General features: G+C 33.6%; 1 protein-coding gene and 1 non-coding gene across 2 annotated transcripts; one reads left to right on the top strand and one right to left on the bottom strand.

Moving 5' to 3' along the window:
• The first annotated feature begins 1,199 nt into the window (after nt 1-1,199).
• CETN3 (centrin 3) lies at nt 1,200-21,353 on the top strand. The gene is made up of 5 exons (XM_054578280.1): nt 1,200-1,356; nt 3,073-3,205; nt 5,176-5,290; nt 13,632-13,823; nt 21,031-21,353. The coding sequence occupies exons 1-5, from the start codon at nt 1,340-1,342 to the stop codon at nt 21,072-21,074; spliced, it is 501 nt and encodes a 166-aa protein (XP_054434255.1). The 5' UTR covers nt 1,200-1,339; the 3' UTR covers nt 21,075-21,353.
• LOC129074789 (small nucleolar RNA SNORA43) lies at nt 18,959-19,102 on the bottom strand. Its single transcript, XR_008529593.1, has one exon. It is a non-coding gene; the product is annotated as a small nucleolar RNA SNORA43 (small nucleolar RNA).
• Nucleotides 21,354-22,148: the final 795 nt, after the last annotated feature.

Raw genomic sequence — 22,148 nt, 5'->3', positions numbered from 1 at the left:
TCCTTTTAAATTCACAGATAATTTATAAAGGTACTTTAGAATGTAGTTTTCGACTTTTGTGTTTTTTTTTGGGGGGGCTATGCTTTAGTTGTTCATTTTTAAGCTATATTCAATCACTTATTTTTATTCATCCAAATTTAGCTCTTCTTTCTAGGCCTATCATACATGTCATCTCCTTCCAAAAGTCTTTACTCTGTTCGCTTTCTTCTCTAAATCTTTATACATGTCACTTTAAACATACACCATAGTGTTGTATCAATATCTCTTTCTCCTTCTCTTGCTAAACCCTCACCATTAGGCTATTTTATTCCTTTGAGATTTGTAGCTTAGTTCAGTACATCGTGAATTTTTGCAGCAAGAGTCCATTCAATGAACATGTATTTGAGCACCTATGCACCAGATATTGCATTAGGCACTAGGAAGAGCATTCCTGGTCTTCGAGAAATTCAGTCTAGTAGGAGAGATGAACAAGTAAATATATTAACTATCAAGTGAACGCCAAGAAACATGATTTGCTAGTGGAGAAATCATCATGTGTATAATCAGCTTACAGCACTGGAAAATAAAAGACAAAAGAGAACAAACCCGTTCAAAGACGGAAGAGTAAAGTGTGGGTTAGGAACACCTTTATCCTAAATAAACTAATAATGCAACCCAGTGATTACTCTTGTGCATACAATCCACAGCACCTGCCTCAGAGCCACGAAGACAGCTTGTAAAGAGAAAAAAAAGCAGATTCACACGTACTGGCATCAAAATGGAGGAAAGGGTATTTAAATCTCCGTTTTAAACAAACTTTCCCATATACTCAGGCCCTCCAAGTTTTTAGAATACAGAGAAACTAAATTTTGCAGACGTTGTCCTCGGCTACTGCAGCCTTGCCGGAGACCCTGCGGCATGTCTCCCCCGCCCACTGACATCCCCCTTCCCTGCCCGGAGCCACCCGTCCAGTCTCCCAACACACGCCCACAGGCAGCAAGCTTCTTCACGTAAGGCGAAATCCAACCTCCCTGCTAATCCCCACGCAAAGACCGAGGTCCTCGCTCCGCAAAGGATTCGGGGAAAACGCCACGGACCAATCTAAAGCGCAGGAGGGTAGAGCGGTTTCTCTGATAGACGTGAAGTATACCCAATGAGAGAAGAGGACTAAAGAAGCTTCCGCCACGATGGGCAAGACCTTAACAATTTCAACCAATCTAGCTCAGAAGTGTCTGTCTTGTGGGAGTTCCTTGAGGCCGGGGAGGTCGTTGTTGTCTGTTGAACGGCTTGTGCAAGTGGTACAACCTTCACTAGGGGGTTAAAGTCGTTCTTGAGAGGAACACCTCTGTCCGAAGAGAAAATGAGTTTAGCTCTGAGGTCGGTAATGAGGAGGCGACAATGCTCTCCACACCCCGGCAGCGGGCTCCAGGGCGGGTGTGGAGGGGAGGCAGTTTGGGCCGAGGCGAGGAAGGGGATACAGCTTGGGACGAGGAAAAGGAACCTCGGCCAACCTTCCCGGGCCCTCACGCCTCATCCTAAGGGACCAGGTGTGCCGCAGGTGATGAGCGCCTTGCACTGCTGCTGAGATAGTCATACCTATCAACGCGTTGGGCTTCGAGCTCCAAAGAATTACTTGTATTGGTTGCAAAGAGGCTGTTAACTATCGCGATGTTTTTCTCCTGGTGTTTCTCGAACCAGGCCACGGAGCATCCCTTGGTTCAGTTACACCTGATTTTACGACTCCTACCTTAGCTGCTCATAACATATTTACAGTAAATTTGGGAATAATACAAAACTCCTCGCTCTTCTCCCGGGGTCCTGCATTATGGTACACATAGAGACCCAAATTAACAGAATTTGTTTAGCTACTTTATCTCACATTCAGTTCGACCTCTAATCCTCTGTTTTCCCTTTCCCTAGCCTCACCTAGATGTTTTACTTTAAAAATAACTCTGTAGCTACACCACTTTTAAAAAGGATGGGGTCAGTTGTCGGTCGGTTTTGGACTTGGCCACCCGGAACCGTGGGAAGAGAAATGACTGACCCCGGGAATAACCAGGCTTGTGAGAAGTCTCTTGTGAAAAAATCTCAGCTTTATCCTACCTTTTCTGGCCACTCTTGTCTTTTTTCTTTTTTGTAGATTATCAGAAAACAAAACTTCAAATGCAAATAGATAACGTATTATAATAAAATCAACTCGGTCGTATAAAGTTTTACAAAATTTATCTCTCAAAATTTATACGCGTTGCAGCAGTCCTATGTGAAAATTTGGAAAACTTGGATCAACATCGGGAAGACATTCCTAGCTTTTAAAATGGTTTTCCAGAGTTTATGGGAAAGTGAATATGAATATGCATGTTAGGCGAGATTTTTAAGACCATTGACTTCACATTATCATGTAAAATTAACACAAATATTAGGTACTTTTTTGATGTTTTATAGTCATATGTTTGGACTCAATATTTTGGCTGATTTGTTAATATCAGTGGAAGAAATTATGAAGTGCCAAACTTGGAATTATGTAATCTAAAAACATTTCTAACCTATAATGCCAAAGTTCTTTGTAACTTAATTGATAAATTATGTTTTTTTTGTAGTAATTTTGATGTTATAAAACATCAAAAGCAAACCAAATATATAGTGATTGTCAGTTATGGATTTTACTTTCTTTTAAACATTTTATTTTGTAGAACGATGTGAACAATAAGTATGGATGCTTTGTTTTCTGGGGGCATTTCTGACATAAAGTAATTATTCTTACACTTCTTGTTTCTTCCACAGTAATATTAGTGGGAATAAATATAAAGCTAGGAGGAAGGAAAGTTAGGTGTTCATTTTTTTTTTTTTAAATAACCTGTAGCATTTCTCAGTTTTGCGAAGTGCAAATTTATAGCAGTTTAACCTATGCAAAATAAGGAAAATTTCTTTGAGTCATGTAAGGAAAAATTCTCAAGAATATGTCTTTTAAGAAATTTAGAAAATTATTCATTAGCTAAGTTTTATGGTTGCGTTTTTGTAATCTTATTTAAATCATTTAGAGCCGTAGGTGAATAGAATTTAAGTGGATTAAATAGACTTCTTTTTATTTCATAGAAATGAACTTGTAGACAAAACAAAGAGGAAAAAAAGAAGAGAGCTCTCTGAAGAACAGAAACAAGAAATTAAAGATGCTTTTGAACTATTTGACACTGACAAAGATGAAGCAATAGATTATCATGAGTTAAAGGTAATAGTATACTCTAAATGTATATTTTTCTGATTAAATGATTTGCATTTTTGACAGTTGGTTAAAAATACATTTATAAAGTATTTTAACTAAATTGGTCTTAGAAATATGAAATCATGTTAAACAGTCACAGTTAAGTGCTATAATAAAGTTGAATAGTACTCCTAACATCTTTTTTTTTGTTTAAGATTTTATTTACTTATTTTTTAGAGAGGGATGAAAAGAAGGAGAAAGAGGGAAACATCGATGTGTCAATGCCTTTCACGTGCCCTCTACTGGGGACCTGGCCCGCAACCCAGGCATGTGCCCTGACTGGGAATTGAACTGGCCACCCTTTGGTTCGCAGGCCATCACTCAGTCCACTGAGCCACACCAGCCAGGGCCTAACATCATCTTTTTAGAAACTCCTTTTCACATGGTAAAATGAATGGTATTTTATTTTATTATTACATTTTATTTATTTATTTTAATCCACTCTCAAGGATATTTTCATTGATTTGAGAGAGAGAGCAAGAGAATCATCTATGTGAGAGAGAAACATTGATCTGTTGCCCTCCCATATGTGCCCTGAACTGCGATTGAACATACAACCTGGGTATGTGCCCTGAAGGAATCAAACCCACAACCTTTTGGTGTATGGAACATTGCTCCAACCAACTGAGCCACCTTTATTATTTAAAACAAATAATATTTTAAATGTATACATTCCAATGTGGGGGCTTATTTTTCATTCACATAATTAACAATTTTCAAACTACAGGATTTAAACAGTTTTTACTATATTCTTTAGTGACTCATTCTTTTTTTCAGTTGGGGGAGTGTTACTTGTCTTTTCATTTGAACATGTTCATAAACACAGTCTCAATCTACTTTGCATGGTGCAAACAACAGAATTGATGAGTGATGTTGATACTCTTCTAATTGGGGAAAATGTCAAGGCCCAGAATTATTTACAAAGATACAAAGGGAAATTGGTGTTTATGAGAAAAGTAGCTTTTTTGTAGCTTTTTGCTTCTCCTTTTCCACTTTTTCCCCCAGTTACCCAGCTTTTATCAGTGTTTCTAATGTCTCTTTCATTTGTTGTCATTTTTATTATCTCGGATTGGGATCTTATTTCATATTTGAAGTTTTATAAATGCTTTCTCCATTTCTAGTTCACCTTGTACATTCATCTTCATAAAATCTTTTCTCCATATTGTTCATTGCTTATAAACCTTTACTGATTCCTCATTGTACACTGCATAAAGTTCAGATTCTTTTGGTTTTTATTGACTGTTCTTCACACTTTTACTACTATCTTCTTTTCTCATTTTCTAACTGCTTGTTTCTACCTGAGCTATTCCCAATTCAGATGAGGTAAAGAACTCTCTTCACTGTTCTCAACCTTATTCTTTATTTTGGTGTTTTAATACCAGTCATCCTTTTCTAAATACTCTTCTATTCCACTTTGTCCATATATCAGGGAACAATTCGAATCTCTCCAAGTAAGCCTTTTCTAACCAATAATATGTCTCTCCTTCTTTTATACTATAGTAACAAGGTTTTCTTTCTCTAAAGTCAGGGTCATGTACTCGCTGATAACTGATCATGTAGAGCCTGATGATAATTTGTATTTTAATTTTTTAATCTCTTATATAACTTTTAATATTTATGCTCTGCCTTTTTTTCTATTTTGGTGGTTAATCCTTTTAGAACAAATAACTTGTTACTAATGTCTGTGCACTAAGAGCATTGTATAATATCTTCCATAAACACTCATTGATTGGTTTGTCATATAAAAAAAGGGTATATAAATTTAACAAATTGCCATTTAATTTCACTAGTGAAGAAAAACTTCTCTTTGCTATTTTAGATACATAAAACATGTAAACGAATTATATGTTTTATTAATATGCCATCATATCTCTTAAATTGAAATTATTTTTTTGAAAGAATGCTTTGTAATTTGCTTTTCCCTTTTAATCCAAAAGGTGGCAATGAGAGCCTTGGGGTTTGATGTAAAAAAAGCTGATGTATTGAAGATTCTTAAAGATTATGACAGAGAAGCCACAGGGAAAATCACCTTTGAAGATTTTAATGAAGTTGGTGTGTATTTTAATAGTCTTTGTAATTAGCAGTTGTTAGGAAACTATCTGGTCACTGTCAGTATTTTCTTAATTCTCTGTGTTATCGAATCTTCTTAATGAACATTGCTGTATATGTGGAGCTTTTGGGTGTTTTGGGGGGTACTTTTTATGTTGATTTTCAAAGAACAAAGATTTATAGCTTCGCTATGGGGTTTTTCATTTTGTCTTTTGTTCTGAAGATTCTAACTAAGGAATTGTCATGTCTTGAAGATTTCCTGTGATGAATTGAAAATGTCTTTCCAGGTAACGTGTGCTTATGACAAAACTAAAAGGGTGATCAAAAAATAACTTTTCACAGTAAAACAGAAAATTTTGGTATCCTTTTGTTTGGAAAATAATTCCCAAGAGCATTTGGTATGCGATTTTTGTTGGCAATATGGTAGAAGAAGAAACCTGTAGCAGTTAGTATCTTTGGCTATAGAGAAAGTGCATACCTTCAGGTTGACAAACCTTATGAGAGGCTACATACTCTTGATGACCTTGATCTTGGTGAATAAAATCATCTGTTTAAATTTGCAGTGGGGAGACTGTTGTAATAAGAGAAGCAGTTGGCAGACTGGAAGCAGGAGAAAACATTTTAGAACAACCAACTGAAGATAATATGTCAGTGAGGGTTTAATATGGTTAAACTTTTGTGTAGTTGGTTTTAGTGAGTTATTTATAGCACGCAGAGAGAGAGAGAGAGAGAGAGAGAGAATATGGTCCGTCCGGAGAGAGAGAGAGAGAGAGAGAGAATATGGTCCGTCCGGAGAGAGAGAGAGAGAGAGAATATGGTCTGTCCAGAAGGTACCCAGCCATATAATATGAAAAATAGAGACATTTATTGAAGAAGATACAAGAAATATATGACAATGATGCCTCAGTCCCCTTCAAAGTAGACACCTTGGGACCTCACACAGTTCCCCCAGGGTCTCTTCCACTATTGAAAGCACTCTGCAAAATCCTTCGTTGGAATTGCCATCAGCTGCCCCATCGTATTTTCCTGAATTTCATCAATGGTCTGAAATCTCTTCCCTTTCAAAGGTGATTTTATTTTTGGGAAAAGCCAGAAGCCACAGGGGGCCATATCTGGGCTGCAGGGGGGCTAAGTCACCTGGGTGATTTGATGAATCGCCAAAAAACTCTGCACAGGATGTGATGCATGAGCAGGTGCGTTGTTGCGATGAAGCACCAGTAGCTCATTGCTCTGGCCTTCTCAATCACCTGAATAGTATCTGTGGAGGAATGTTCAAGCTTAACAGAAAATTTGATGCAGATTCGTTGCTCTACTTGCTCAGTCATTTTGAGTGCCATGGCCATACAGTACACATGCCCATTCATTGACATCTACCACCCCCCACTGACTAGTCAGTGAAGTAGTTATTGTTCGTGCATGTGCATTCCAGTCCACTGTCCATGGCTGCCAGTTTACATGGATGTCGCACGAACTGTTCGTGTTACATTAACAATGGCTGGATTTTTTCCAACCAGACCTCTTGTATATTTGAATCCTCTAGTCTACTACATATATAACTGGTTCTTTTTTGGAATAGAGGATTCTAGAAGACAAAGACTTTGGTATTGTAACTTATATTGCCTAGAATTCTACACATAGATTATATGCATATTTAGCGTAATTTTTAAATTTTTAAAGTATATTTTATTATGCTATTACAGTTGTGTCATTTTTTTCTCCCTTTTATCCCCCTCTGCCCTGTACCCCTCCTCCTGCATTTCCTTACTTAGTTCATGTCCATGGGTCATAAGTTCCTTGGCTTCTCCATTTCCTATACTGTTCTTAACCTCCCTCTGTCTATTTTATGCCTACCAATTATGCTTCTTACTCCCTGTGTCTTTTTCCATGCATTCTTCTACCTTCCCCTCACTGCTAATAATCCTCCATGTGATCTCCATTTCTGTGATTCTGTTCCCGTTCTAGTTGTTGACTTTGTTTTTGTTTTTTTAGGTTCAGTTGTTGATAGTTGTGAGTTTGTTGTCATTGTACTGTTCATAGTTTTGATCTTCATTTTCTTACATAAGTCCCTTTAACATTTCATATAATGAGGTCTTGGTAATGATGAACTCTTTTAGCTTTTCCTTATCTGGGATGCACTTTATCTGCCCTTCCATTCTAAATGATAGCTCTGCTGGATGGAGTAATCTTGGATGTAGGTCCTTGCTTTTCATGACTTTGAATACTTCTTTCCAGCCCTTTCTTGCCTGCAAGGTTTCTTTTGAGAAATCAGCTGGTAGTAGTATGGGAACTCCTTTGTAGGTAACTGTCTCCTTTTCTCTTGCTGCTTTTAAGATTCTCTCCTTACCTTTAATCTTGGGTAATTTAATTTTGATGTGTCTTGGTGTGTTCCTCGTTGGGTCCAACTTCTTTGGGACTCTGAGCTCCCTGAACTTGCATGTCTATTTCCTTCACCAGATTGAGGAAGCTTTTCTTTCCCCAAATAAGCTTTCAATTTCTTGCTCTTCCTCTTCTCCTTCTAGCACACCTATGATTCAGATGTTGGAATGTTTAAAGTTGTCCCAGAGGTTTCTAAGTCTCTCCTCAATTTTTTTTTTTGAGTCCTTTTCTTCATTCCATTCCAGTTGAATGTTTATTTCTTCCTTTTGTTCCAAATCGTTGAATTGAGTTCTAGTTTCATTTCCTTCCCTGTTGGTTCCCTGTATATTTTTCTTTATTTCACTTTGTATAGCCTTCCTTTATTTTGTGACTGTACTCAATCAATTCTGTGAGCATCCTGATTACCAGTGTTTTGAACTCTGCATCTGATAGGTTGGCTATCTCCTTGTCGCCTAGTTCTTTTTCTGGACTTTTGATCTGTTCGTTCATTTGGGCAATATTTCTTTGTCTCGGCGCAGAAGTATAGATGAATGTTTATTCTTTAACTCCTTGGTTGTTGGACTTCCATATACTTTGATTTTCTGGCAGTTCTGGTTGTTTTTTTGTTTGTAAATTGGTTGTTATCCTCCTTTTGGTCATGTAAGGAAGCAAAGCATATCTACCTATGCCTCCCTCTTGGCTTCTATAATTAGATTTGTTTTTATTAAATTAATTTTCTACATCTATGGTACCACTTTATATGGCTCATGATAAGCATATCATATAGTAATTTTTAGATATTTTTAAAGTTTAGGAACAAATGCAATTATATTCACACACAAATCCTTTATTTTAAATATTCAGCCAGAAGCAATATGAGAATCAAAAAGAAATGACAATACATATGGTAAAATAAATTCATGTCATTATATATATATTTTTAATTCTGCAGCCAAAAGTGTAGAGGAGGGAAGTTAAAGGATAAACCTAAAAGAGGAAGAAAGCACAGTACAGAAGACCCCCAGTTTATGAACTAAGAGATAGATGGTTAGAGAGGCATCTTGTTGTCCCTTTGGGAAGCATATTTCTTTTTTTTCCCCTCTAATTTATAGCATTATTTACCTGAAAAGGGGGTGGGAGCCACCTGTGTTCTCTTAATATGGAAGTGCTCCTGGAGTTTATGATTTTAGTTTAAGATTGTTTACTTATGGACACAAGGTATTAAGATATAGTGGAAATAATACTATTAGGAAAGAGTTATAATTCAGGTACATTTGATACAATGTAATGGTTTAGTATGGACAATTTATAACCAGAGTGCCTGCCTTCAGATCTTGATTTGCCACTTACTGGCTGTGTTACTTGGTCATTTTGCTTCTTTGTGCCTCATTTTGAAGTGTAAATTGTGGATAGTTGTACTATCCTATAGGATTCTTTTGAGGAGTAAATGCATTAATAATATGTAAAGTCCTTAAGAAAGGGCCTAGCATATAGTAAGTGCTATTAAGTATTTGTTATTATTACTTTAAAAAGAATTTTTGTCTATTTTAATGGCTGGAAATAATCATATTGCATCACTGGAACATAAAAACTATTCTACATATATTTTGCTGATTACCTGTTTTCATAGTTGTAGGGTATTTTAAGTACTAGATAATTTCATTAATAATTTTACTAAACACATTTTTTCATCTTAAATAAATACAACTTTTGAAATTGTGATTTTATTAGCAGTTGAAGCCAGAGTCCCATGCTGCCTTTTCCTGGCCTTCCATCTTTTCTGTGTTACTAGTAGAACAGAAAAACTGGATCCTTTCTAGGATAAATACTGGATCCCTTTTGACTTTCAAACATTGGCCTGTTGACAGGCTCAGCACAACGCTTTAGCTATCCTAAAGCTACCTATTTAGAATACAGGCTGTCAAATAAAAATTTATTACTGATTGGGAATCAAGCAGTCAAGAACTACATATTCTCTGTATTAGTTGATGATTTTTGAAGAGTGACTGACCACAAATGTTTTATATGTTGGGACAAGTAACTCTAGATCAGAGAATTTGAGTCTTAGTTTATGGACTGTTTATTACTGTTTAAGGATACTGTTGTACAATATTTTTGGATGAAGTCTGACAACTGTTTTCTTCCCGATACTAGGAAAAAATATTAAAATATATTTGATGTAGGTTTAGAATCTAGACAGCCTGAGGCTAGTGAGTATCATAGGGGTTTTAGGAATTAATGCTTTAAAGAAATACCAAGATAAGTCAGTTATTTGTATTCCATCTCTTTTTTGGCATATACTACTTATTTTTTCATTGGCTATATAGAATAGAATATTACTGTTTTTGTTTTGCTTATTTAACAAATATTTCCATTTGTTTGGTATTAGATACTCTACTGGGGTGAGGGAGAAAATTAAGATTATTAAGAGGTTCTTTTAAGGAGCTTACTAAATGTAGATGACTATAAGGTATGGTGCTACGTGGTAAAGTATAATTTTGCATAGAGCAGGAGTTGCCTAGAGCAATGACTTGCCAATTTCTGATTAGAGCAATTGAAGACTTTGCAGAGGGGATTTTTAGTCTAGGCCTTTGGGGATGTGGGTAGGATAGCATGACAAGGAGAAGATTGTGGATGGAGTAAAGGAAGGCATTCAGGCAGAGAAAACAGAGTGGTACCAGAAATACAGCATGTTTGGGAAACTTTAGGTAGTTCCCTGCTCTAGAGCTTAGGGAAATGACTACAAAGGTAGGATTGGGTTAGATAGGTAAAGTCTTGCATAACATGTAGAGTTTGGACTTTAGTTAGCAGAATATTGTTAATTTTAAAAAAAGTAAATCATATGTTTTAGAAAGATAAGTTTGTTGAGAGTATTAAAGATGAGTTGGAGGGAAGAGAGACTGTGGGCAGAAAATAATACATGTTTTATGCTGAAAGTGATGAGAATGAAAAGGGATAATACATTTAAAGTAAAAAGGTAGGTAGCATCTTCAGATCTCAAGGATCTGATCACTGATTAGGTATATGGGATTGAAAATTTCCAGCCTTTTCAAATATGGGAAACTATCTTCTAACAAAGACCTCATCTGACTCCACAATGTTGAATTTATAGTAACTGGTATATTTGCATAGAAAAGTGAGCTATATAGTTGAAGCTATATTTCTTTTCTTTGTTTTACATTAATTTTATTTTTAAATCATGTTTATTCTATTACAGTTGTCTCAATTTTTCCCCCTTTTCCCTCCTCTACCCATCCCACCCCGCCCTCCTCTACCACAGTCAATTTCCACTCTCTTGTCCATGTCCACGGGTCATTCATACATGTTTGTTTAGTTCCTTCTCCTCCTTTCCACCATTGTCCTCCTTCCCCATGCCCTTTGGTCACTTTCAGTCTGACCCATGTTTCCTTGCCTGTGGCTTATTTTGTTCGTTAGTTTATTTTGTTGAATACATTCCACTTATAGGTGAGATCATATGGTAATTGTCTTTCACTGACAGGCTTTTTTCACTTAGCATGATATTCTCCAGTTCCATCCCATGTTGTTGCAAAAGGTTGGAGTCCTTTCTTGCTTTCTTTCTTTCTTCCTTCCTTTCTTCCTTTCTTTCTTTCAATGCAGATTTGTTTATTTATTTAATTTATTTAAATGTCAAGATCTATTATAAAATATTAAAAAATTTAAATCCATTATAAAGTCTCAGCAATCATGACACCAAGCAGATCAGTGAAATAAAATGAGCATTTTAGAAACAAACATATACCTTTCTAACAATGTAATATACGATTAAATTGATATTTCAAATCAATGGGGAAAATAAGGCTTATTCAACATATAAGGTGCATGGGTCACTATTACTTGAAATAAAATAAATATAGAGCCCTATTTCACACATTATACAAGGAATATTCAGGTGAGTTAAAAATCAATATGTAAAATCTGAGGAGTTTTAGGAGAAACTGCAAAATAATATTTTTCTTACCCTGAAGTAACATGATTTTTGATAAACTTTTAATGTTTTATTTTTTAACTCGTTGTGTTCTTAAGTGATTTTTATAAAGTGTAAGGTCTAAGTATTTTGAGGAAGTACATTTCTGATAGTATAATTTGAAAATAGAGTTACAGAGACAGAAATTTGTGAAATACCATAGATTGAACCCACCTTAACTGTCTGCATGTCATTTGACTTATTTTCATTGAAAGAAAATATATTTCTTAAAATTAAATTCTATTCTGTAGGACAGGAATGGAACATGAAGTCATGGAGGACAGTCACCATAAGGTTTAATATTTTAGCTGTCCAGAATTATGGCTATTCATAGTGCCAAGAAAAGTTGCATTCTAAGACAAAGTATTGATAAAAGATTATGCAAACACATAGTCTGAAGTAACTAACACAATTAAAGCATTGGTGGGAAAAGAATTTATGTATCTTGGAGCCCCATCTGTTCCCCAGATCACCCTTTTGCTTCTTTAAGTACATTAATACTTGCAGCAAGCTGCTTTTTTGGTTCACCTGTCATGTTAATTATTTAATTGGTGAAGAAAATTTCTTAACACTTTTTTTTTCCTTGTCCTGCTTTTTTTTGTTGGGACTAAATTCAAAATAAGTTGAGTATGAGCCATAGAGTTAAGTGTGGTGTTTTATTTTGGTGTTATGGCTGTATATATGCCAATTCCTTTTTGACTGAATATTTATGAGCTTTGATGATTTGCATAGTTATAATAATATACTTCAATTAGTTACTTGGTAGACTTTTTGGATAAAATTAATGGATAAAAGGAAACTATTGAATATATGTGTAGATGATTTAACGTTGAACAAATAGGTGCTTATTCTAAAGCTTATTCAAGTATGATGGAATGGCAGCAAAACAATAATAAAATATCGGGGACTTAAATTGATTTTTCCTTTTGAGTGCATTAAACATTTATGTACTTTCCAAATGCAAACATGTGCAAGTTGTTAATGATTTGTAAACCTCAATAAGATTGAATTATTTTTAATGGCACAGTGAGAGTCATAAATACCTTTTGTTGTAGCAATAGCCTCTTTTACAGAGTTACTTCAGAGATGTTTACTTTGATATTTTCAGATTTTTTACTTAAATGCCACAGATTTTTACTTCGGTTTTTGTTGTGGCTATTGATCAAGACTGGTAATATTGGAAATAATTGAGTTTACCAAATTATATGTTATTACATTTAGTCTATTAAAAAACATTGATACTTTCAGCTATTGAGATCTGAAATGATTAATTTTAGTTACTTGTCTGTCTGAAATTATCTTGCTGATCAAAATGGGAGCTCCTTTTCAGAACTTTTTTTTCCCCTTTTATGTCTTACTGCAATTAGATTCAATTCTTTTAATAACTACTTCTCATATTTTGGAAAACCAACAGATTCTTCTAGTCATAAAGGTGTCAGTGGGATTTTTTTCATCTGCTGTCTGAGATTGTTTCTGTGTCAACGATGGCAATGCATTTTATTAATATGTCAGTGTTTGTTTTTAAGTTGGATTAAATTTGAGGAACAGTTGGTGTTACTATTAAGTTTAGCCAGTAAGCATCTTTTATCTAGTTAGTTTTAATTTTTTTTGTTGGTATAACATCTCTCCAACTAGATTATGAACTCATATACTATGTGCATGATGTAAGTGGAGCCTAGAACAGTTCTTGGTAATAGTAGACCTTAGATAAATATGGTATATAGTTCTTTTTATTTTGCCTTTGTGCAATACAGTTTTGCTTACTCTTATAATAGGATGAATTATTGATATTGTAAAGGTTAAATTTTAAAATATGGATTTGATTTTTCTGATTTCAGGTTTATCTTTTTGGCTTTTGGGGCTCTGATTTGCCATTTTATTAATCAAGTTAAATGTTGACAGATTCACAGCTTTACTTCTCATCTAGTACTTAGTTGATTTCACAAATGAATGCCTGTGTGATTATAACAGTTTATTTTTTATTTTCTATTTTTTTAATTCTAGTGACAGACTGGATATTGGAAAGAGATCCACATGAAGAAATATTGAAGGCATTTAAACTATTTGATGATGATGATTCAGGTAAAATAAGCTTGAGGAATTTGCGACGAGTTGCCAGAGAACTGGGTGAAAACATGAGCGATGAAGAACTTCGTGCTATGATAGAAGAATTTGATAAAGATGGTGATGGAGAAAGTAAGTTTGAGTAAAACATATTCCAGGTATCCCTGATATATACATCTAGTAAGTTTTTCTACAGCTAAATGATTTTCAAGACCTTTTGCAAACTCTCTCTAGTATAATTGTTTACCCTGTAATAGGCTTTTTGCATAAATATTTTATATATTTGATTTAGAATGAAGCAGACCTTTGAAACCAACTGTATAGGTTGTAATATGAGAGTTCATATTTCAAGAAGATATTTACTTTTCTTTGCGAGTGAAACATCACCAAAATTTCAACCACTTAGTAAAATTTCAGCTGTTAATACCTCCTTCTTCAACTGCGTACATTTCTAAATTTTACTAAGTTCTATTGATTATGTCATTCAGATGTTTTGAATCTGTTTTGTATCTTTCTTTACTGCTGGTGTCCTACTTCAGACCATAATTTCTTTGTAGCAGTGTTATCATAGCCTCATTATTTTCTTGGATGCCTGCTGGGTACAGTGTTGTCTGTGCTGATTGGTGCTACACAATAGCAGACGTGGCCTCTGCCCTCTCTGACTTTGCAGTCTTTTGTAGCTTCCTAATTGCTCTTCATGCCTATAGGCCACCATCCTCCTAATTCAGTCTATTGATAGCATTCTTTTTTTTAAAGTACAGGTTTGATGATGTCATTTCCTTGTTCAAACACTTAAAATGATTCTTCAGTGCCTAAAGTTCAAAGCCTTTTCATGATTTGTCTTACCTTAAGTATCTAGTTTTATTTCCCACTGTAGTTTTCCATTTTTCTACTTTAACCTTCACCTCTCATACATACACACTTTGACAAAATACATTCTATCTCGAAAACACTATTTTATGCTATGCTTTTTATCATGCCATTCTTTAATCCTACAATATTCTAATTGCTAATTTCTGTTAAAATGTTAGTCGTTCTCTCAGGTACATTTTAAACTTCATCTTTTTCTCATCCTCTTCCAATGGTCTCTGTATGAATTATGAGATTTTCATGGATGGCCTATAGCATTTAGAGGAACAAACTGTTCTGACACTTTATGCTCTGCCTTCTGTTATATACATGTGTATGTCCAATTACGTTGTAAGCCCCTTAAGAGCAGTATGGAATCATATAGTATGAAAGGCCTGAGACTTTGAATCATACAGACCTGCATTTGAATTAAATCTCTACCATTTACTTAATTGCTTTGTAACTTTGTGTAAGTTTCAACATTTTTTGAGTCTCAGTTTTCCCATTTGTAAAAATGAGAATGGTAATATTGCACAGGGTTGTTGTGAGTATTAAATTAAGATAATTGATGGTGCCTAGCATTAAGTTTAAGCTTGTTTTCCTTTCTTTTTTTGTCTTTTCTAATCTTTATATTCCCCTGCATTTTTTGGAACATAATGAGCTCTCCAATATTTGTTGACTTAAAGTCCTGAGCTGGAGTGTGTTTTATAGTAGATATATGTTGATATAGTACCGACTATATAAATATACATAAATATATACATATATTACCTTGGCAATACTAGTATGCTTTAATAAGGAGGTAAGACAGTAGCAACTAGGTATCAGTTCAGGTTTGTAGATTGTCCTTTAGAATTGTACAGTATTGTGCTTTCTCATAAGTATGTGAATATTTGAGTGTTATAAAACTTGTGTTTTTAATACTAGCTTTTTGAAGAGTATTGATATAGTTACTTATATTTTGAAACAAAGATGATTAAAACTTAAGGAAATTTAAATGATTTCTTAAACTGTCACTGTAATATTTGGATTTAGAATCTACTGTCTTAATATGTAAAATTTTTTTGGTGTTTTCCCTAGTTGTTGTTACCCTAAATTAGCTTTAAAGGAACTCTGTTCTGTAAAGGTGCTATCTTCAGTGACATAGAGAATCTTGATATATCTGTTTTATAAATCTTTAATAACATGTCAAAAGATCAGTTATAACTTATTTTTTTCTGTACTAGGCACACGCAATTAGATTTTAGTTATTAGCTTCATTTGACTTTAGAAGAAAATATTAATTAGGAAGCTGCCTTTTAAATTAAAACTTGATGTGAAACTTTACTTAGGAAATGTGTATTTCTTCTATTTCTTCATCCTTTGTTACATTGCTCTGATTGTTGCTTTTGAATCTTCCTAGTTCATATCTGTACCTCATTGCTTGAAGATTTATTTTAATGCATCCTTAAAACATTTCTTCAGTCCTCTCTGCTTGCGTTACTCCACTTTGTCACTGTACAACTGTTGCTTGGGTATCCTACTGCCATTTATTCAAATGACTTAAGAGGCGAATAACATTTTTTCCAAGTATTTCATTACAAATAAAATAGGGCTTATCCATAGTCTTTTATTATTAAGATTTGTTTTCTTTTGGGTAAAGGAGGGTGGTCTTATATTAAAATAGTCTTATCCAGTAGTTTTCAATCTGGGCTGTGGGTCAGCTTTCTTAGGTATTGCAAAAAGTCTGTGAATTCATGTATGCATTGAATGTTGTCTGTAGAGGATATGAATAACAGCAGTACATACATTGCTATTTTTATTTATGTCTGTAAATGCTACTGTGAATAATAAATACATTTACTTTGTAGAATTCATAGTAGCTATTTGACATTTATTTTTGAAACAAGATATACTAAGTATTCAGGGTCGGGCAACGGTAGGTTTATAGTTGTTTATATGAAAAATAACACAATAATTAATAATGCAAAATAAACTCTGTTTTTCATGCACTCACAACTGTAAACCTACTTTTGTCCCACCCTGTAGTTGATAACTTGGAAAGTTCAGAAAATTACTGTTGAAAGATATATTTCTATACATAAACAATGAGAACTACAACTTTAATTCATTTGGTCTGGCTTTGGAACATTGTCTTACTATAAATGGGTCTCTGCAGCTCTATGAAAATCTGCCCATTTTTGAAAAAGTAGGGTTATATTTTATAATACCTTGTTAACCTGATCACTTAATTTGAATTGACTATAAACAGTTTTGTTTAGATATAACCTACTTTCTTTGTATATGTTAAACTGGTAAAGATCATCATAATACTTTGCTGCCTTTTTTTGTAGACTTTAAGTCTTTTGTATATGAATTTTTCACACTGTTCAGTATTTAAGAACAATGAAAATGTTTTTATTGTGTATATTAGAATAATAAATGTGAATGTGGAGTTAAAGAAAAAGAAGCTGTAATATGAAATATAAAGCTGTGGTAATGATATAGAAGGAATTCCCTTCTCCACCATCTCTCCCAACATATGTAAAATAAAACACAGTGTATTTTTTGGACAAATGGAAGCAACATTGAAAAAGTCTAAGTGGACTATCTTGTAAATATGATAAGGGGTAACGTATAGTTAATAACAGTTAAATATAGTTATTCTGTGCTTAGCCTGTTATATTGTAGAATATAAGACTTAATTTTCGTAATAGCTTTTGTGAAGTAAATACAATGTTATACTTATTCATGTGTAGGATAGATACCTATATAGATAAGGGAACTAAAGCTCTGAGAGATTCCTAATAACCTTTCCAACATTATCACCATGATAATACATGGCAGAATTCAAACTCAGATCTCCATAATGACAACATGTTTTTTACTAAAACACTATATTGCCTCTTGTGCTATAAAGTGAAATATTAATTAATTACATGTCTATGTTTATGGAGTTTTACAAATTACATACTATTATAGGAAACAATGGATTAGTAAAATATTCAGTTGGCACTTCAGATGCTAAAACTTGAATTTTTTCCCTTCAAAGCCAGATTGTCTCTAAGGTACTTACCTACTCAATTTCTCCAAATTTATTTTAATGACATGTAACATGATTTACTCTATGAAATGATTGATTTATGAAAATTTTGCTTAAAAGGTAGTGTAAAAGAAAATAAAGTATACCGTTTGATCAATAAATATTTTATCAAATGCCTGTTTTAAGGTAGGTATTATGCTATCGCTATTAGATATAGGGACTTAATATAGGATATTCTTGATAGAGAAGGTTATAAAACCAAATGTACAAAGGTATCACAGATTCTTTTAATTGTCTGAATAGTTCACTGCTAATAAAGGAGGTAGTTTAATTTCCTTGGCAACTTCACTTCAGTTTTCCATGTTTTTGTTTTTAAATATTCTGTTTTCAGGTCTGAAATTATGAAACAGTTCAAAATACTTTTGAAATGCTACAATACTTCAAGGTGTTTATATGTATAATGTAAAAATTAAGTGTTTTGTAGTTTTAGAATAAAATGAAGTTGAATTTGAAATTTGAGTTGAAATTTTACATTTGAGAGAAAAATTCTAGATATTTAACAAAATATAAGTACTTTTTGAATATTTTAATCATGGCTGTATTATACTGTTAAAATGATTTATAATCAAATAATTCTAACGCTTTCATTATGTTGTTTTTCCTTAAAAACATCCTTTTTACTTCCTGTTTTGGTCAACATGCTTCAGTCTAGATTGACTAAAGCAGGGATTCTTAAATGAAGGGACATAACAATGAAATTGTTTAAAGTTTTTATATATTTTATTTTTTAACTGGGGAGAAAGGGATCATAGTTTTCATAAAATACTATAAAGTGCATTCATTTAGCTGCAAAGGTTAATGATCACTACTATAATTAGTAAAGATTATTGAAAGTATTTTGAGTATTATAGGTTTTGTATTCTGTTCTGTGTCTGTCATAGTGCCTTGTAAATGTTTAATAATGCATGGATTCATGGTTCTTATTCAGCTTCTGGAGAGCTCATTCTTATTAACTCCTTATATCTTATTTTTGCACTATTTTTGTCTTCAACTATGTTTTTGGTGGTATTCTCTTACCTTAGATTTCTGTCCACTAATCAAACCAAATCTTCTATTTTTATTTTGGAGGCCAAGTCAAAATTTATTTTTACCTAAGTTTTTCTCATCAGTAATGATTTTCCTCATTATGATGGATTTTTTCAACACTGAAATGTAGTTTTATTTTAATAATCATGCTTTGTGTTATATAGCATTTATTCTCTGTTTCTGGTGTAAAATGTGACTGACATGATTATTAAAATTGTTTTTCTATGTGGTTTCTGAAACCAGTATACTTTTTCATTCCTAATGTACCTATTTTATCTCCTCAACTTTTTTTTTTTTTTTTAGCCCCAAGGGCTGTCAGGCTACAAACCATTCTTAGTGCCCACCGTTCTGGGCACTGAGCGTAGAAATAGCCTCTTCCTCGCTGCCCTGGCGTCACAGGTGCAGCACAGCAGCCGCGTCTGTGGTGCCGGCGGATGCGCACCTGCAGGGCAGCTCTCCTCAACTTTTTAATTGGTTAATTTTTTTTTCTCTTTTTTTCCCCCCTCCCTTTGGCGGGGTACAGTGAACTTTATTGGTGGTGCATGACAAGACAGGGCTCCCTCCCCTCTTCAGGGGGTCTAGGATGGACCCTGGAGGTCAGGAGATTCTCAGTGTGTTGGGGATCGATTTTGAGCAAGGACTCCCCAGCAGCTGAGGGTCTCTCTTCCTGTTGCTGGGGCTGGTGGTCCAGGGGGCTCTTACTCCTTGGAGGCCATGTGGACCATAAGGTCCACCACCCTGTTGCTGTAGCCAAATTCATTGTCATACCAGGAAATGAACTTGACAAAGTGGTCATTGGGGGCATTGCCAGCCCTGGCATCGAAGGTGGAGGAGTGGGTGTCACAATTAAAGTTGCAGGAGACAACCTGGTCCTCCATGTAGCCCAGTATGCCCTTATTTTGAATCTTCTTACACATGGAGGAAAAAAATTAAGACTAGTACAGCGAACACCTTTACACCTTCTACCTAGATTCAGGAATTAACATATTGTATTTGCTTTATCTATAATGTATATATATTTTTCTGAATCATTTGAAAAATGTATCATAAACTTGACCCCCTTAATATTTTAGCATACATCTACTAATAATAAGGACATTAGCTTTCCTAATTACGATATCATTGTTCTAAGAAAATTAAATTTTATATCACTTAATATCTTCCTCACTTCAACTTTATGATATTCTGGAATAGGAACGCTGGTGTTTGTTTTTACATTGTACATAGCCCCTAGTATGGTGTTGGCATTCACTAGGCACTTAAAAATGTTTGATTCAGTGGTGTTTTTTCATATATTACCATCAGTATTTTAGACTTAGAAACAACTTAAAAGAGTATCTCTGTAGTTCAGTATTCTCAGATGAAGAAATTGAGATGCAGAACTGCTCTGTGTCAGAGCTATGACTGGAACCAAGGTCTCTTTTCTTTCATTGTAGTGTTCTTGTTATCATTATCAAAATTATCATTCCTAACTTGCGCCTTGTTAAGATATGTGTTAAAATCTTGGGACCCATGAAATTACCTGTTCTACAAAGAGGAAGCATTCTTTTCTGAACGTTTCTATTAATATTTCATGTATATGTATATATATTGGTTATTAAAGTTTATATTTTATAAGATTACATTAATATTGCCTATTATCACCAACTATTTCTAGGTTGCTTTCTTAAACATTAACCTTTATAAATTGGAGGTTCTTACTGAATTTATTTTATAGTTTTGATAAACTAACAATTAGTCTTTATCAGTGATTATTTCCTGCATTTATATCTATATATTATAGTATTTCCTATGTAATTAAGATTAAATTGGTATCTCTTAAAATTACAATTTCTCTGGATACTTGTGATGTATGGTTACCTGGTTTCAATTAGTTTTTCTTTAAAATAAGCTTTTAAAAATGTAAAAGTTCAAAAAGAATTAGACTTTTTTCTTATTGCTTATCTTTTAGAATTCTAATTTAGATGCATGATATATTTAACTTACTTAAGAAGGTAGACTTTGCTAAATGAACTAGTAGAATAAAGAATATAGGCTTCAACTGTCTAAAAAATGAACAATTTCAAACTTTAAAAACTATCTTTGCTAGTGTATAGTTTTTGATTGTGACAGACTGTCTTGCAACTTCTATAATGTGTCTTTTCCTAGTTAATATAGAATACCCATATTTATATTGTATATCACATTTTATATGTTTTTGCATTCATGAAGTTCCATTTAATAAACATATTAAACTTCTTAGAAAAGAAGTAAAAACAAAAGCTATGTTTTGGTTTATTAAGAATTTGTATAATATAAAATTTAAAGTTACTTAGTGTAAAATAGTAGTATTGTTCTCTGAAAAAATTGTATTTCTGACTTACATTTTCTTTCTTACCACAGTAAATCAAGAGGAGTTCATTGCTATTATGACTGGTGACATTTAAAGAATTACAAGGAAAAACATTAAGAATGTTGCAGTTTTCATCTTATATTCTATTTTTGTGCTTGGAGGCATGTAAAAAACCCCCAACTTAGTTCTTTCTTCCAAATGGACCAAAAAAAAGCATCTTATGTATTCCTATTTTACTACTGTTAAGTTTCTTTGTATGAAAAGTATTGTTAGTACTCTAATAGTTCATAGCTTTGTAGTGATAATATAGCTTTTATATATAAAGTTTAAAATATTGAATCATGTAGTACACATTATTTGAAGTTTCTTTTTATTAGCATTAGTCACTTTTGGTGCACATGTTTTTTCAGACTTTCATTAATAAAATGCTTATTTTATTAGTACTTTAAAGTTTTGTAAATTTTGTTTTATTTTGATTCCAGATATCTATTACCCCTTAATAGTATCTTTCTTACATCTTTTCTTTTTACACTACTGTTCTCAGAAATGAAATTGAAATACAAATAGCAATAGAATAGCATATTTTTCCACTAGAAGTTTGACATCGTTTTCATACAAGATGAGTCAATATAAACATAATTCCTTTTTAAAGAGTCATATCTGTCAGTTTGGAGGAAAAAAGTATTGTGCACATAGTTCCATTTATCCTCGTGTATTATATTTTGGTGTTTTAACGTAAGTTATCACAGTTACATATAGCTATTTCCTTCTTACACTAATTGAATACGGTTTGAATCACCTACCTTCTTGACAAAGTGGAAGATTTAAATTTTGGAATTTTGATCTGTTAAGATAATTATCATTTTATTAAACGTCACAGTGATGCAAATAGAAAACTGTAAGCCACAGAAACCATTAAGGCTATGTTTTTCCGGTTTAAAGGAACATTCTGTGATTCACCAGGAGACAGTACAGACAGCCTCTGCAGGCATTGGTGGGCTCTTCTGCCTGTAAAAGTTTGTTGGAGGAAACAAGTGGTTGAGGGAAAATAGGTCATAGGGAAATTATATTTATACCAATCTTTCATTATCAATCTGATTCCTGATGGTGTGGACTCTCCAGGAAGAAAGTTGAGTTGTCTATTCTAGTTACCTTTCTTTAGATTTCT

This window comes from Pteronotus mesoamericanus, unplaced genomic scaffold (assembly GCF_021234165.1).
Source record: "Pteronotus mesoamericanus isolate MK-2021 breed Mesoamerican mustached bat unplaced genomic scaffold, CSHL_Meso_final contig_50, whole genome shotgun sequence".
NCBI classification, from domain to species: domain Eukaryota; kingdom Metazoa; phylum Chordata; class Mammalia; order Chiroptera; family Mormoopidae; genus Pteronotus; species Pteronotus mesoamericanus.
The sequence above is the reverse complement of the archived record's forward strand: the minus strand, read 5'-3'. Positions and strand labels throughout refer to the sequence as shown.

What these genes read in the sequence shown, in the direction of transcription:
- CETN3 (XM_054578280.1), top strand. An exon ending in TGAAGATTTTAATGAAGTTG is followed by an intron (nt 5,291 to 13,631) that starts GTGTGTATTTTA and finishes TTTTAATTCTAG; the next exon opens with TGACAGACTGGATATTGGAA. An exon ending in TAAAGATGGTGATGGAGAAA is followed by an intron (nt 13,824 to 21,030) that starts GTAAGTTTGAGT and finishes TTCTTACCACAG; the next exon opens with TAAATCAAGAGGAGTTCATT.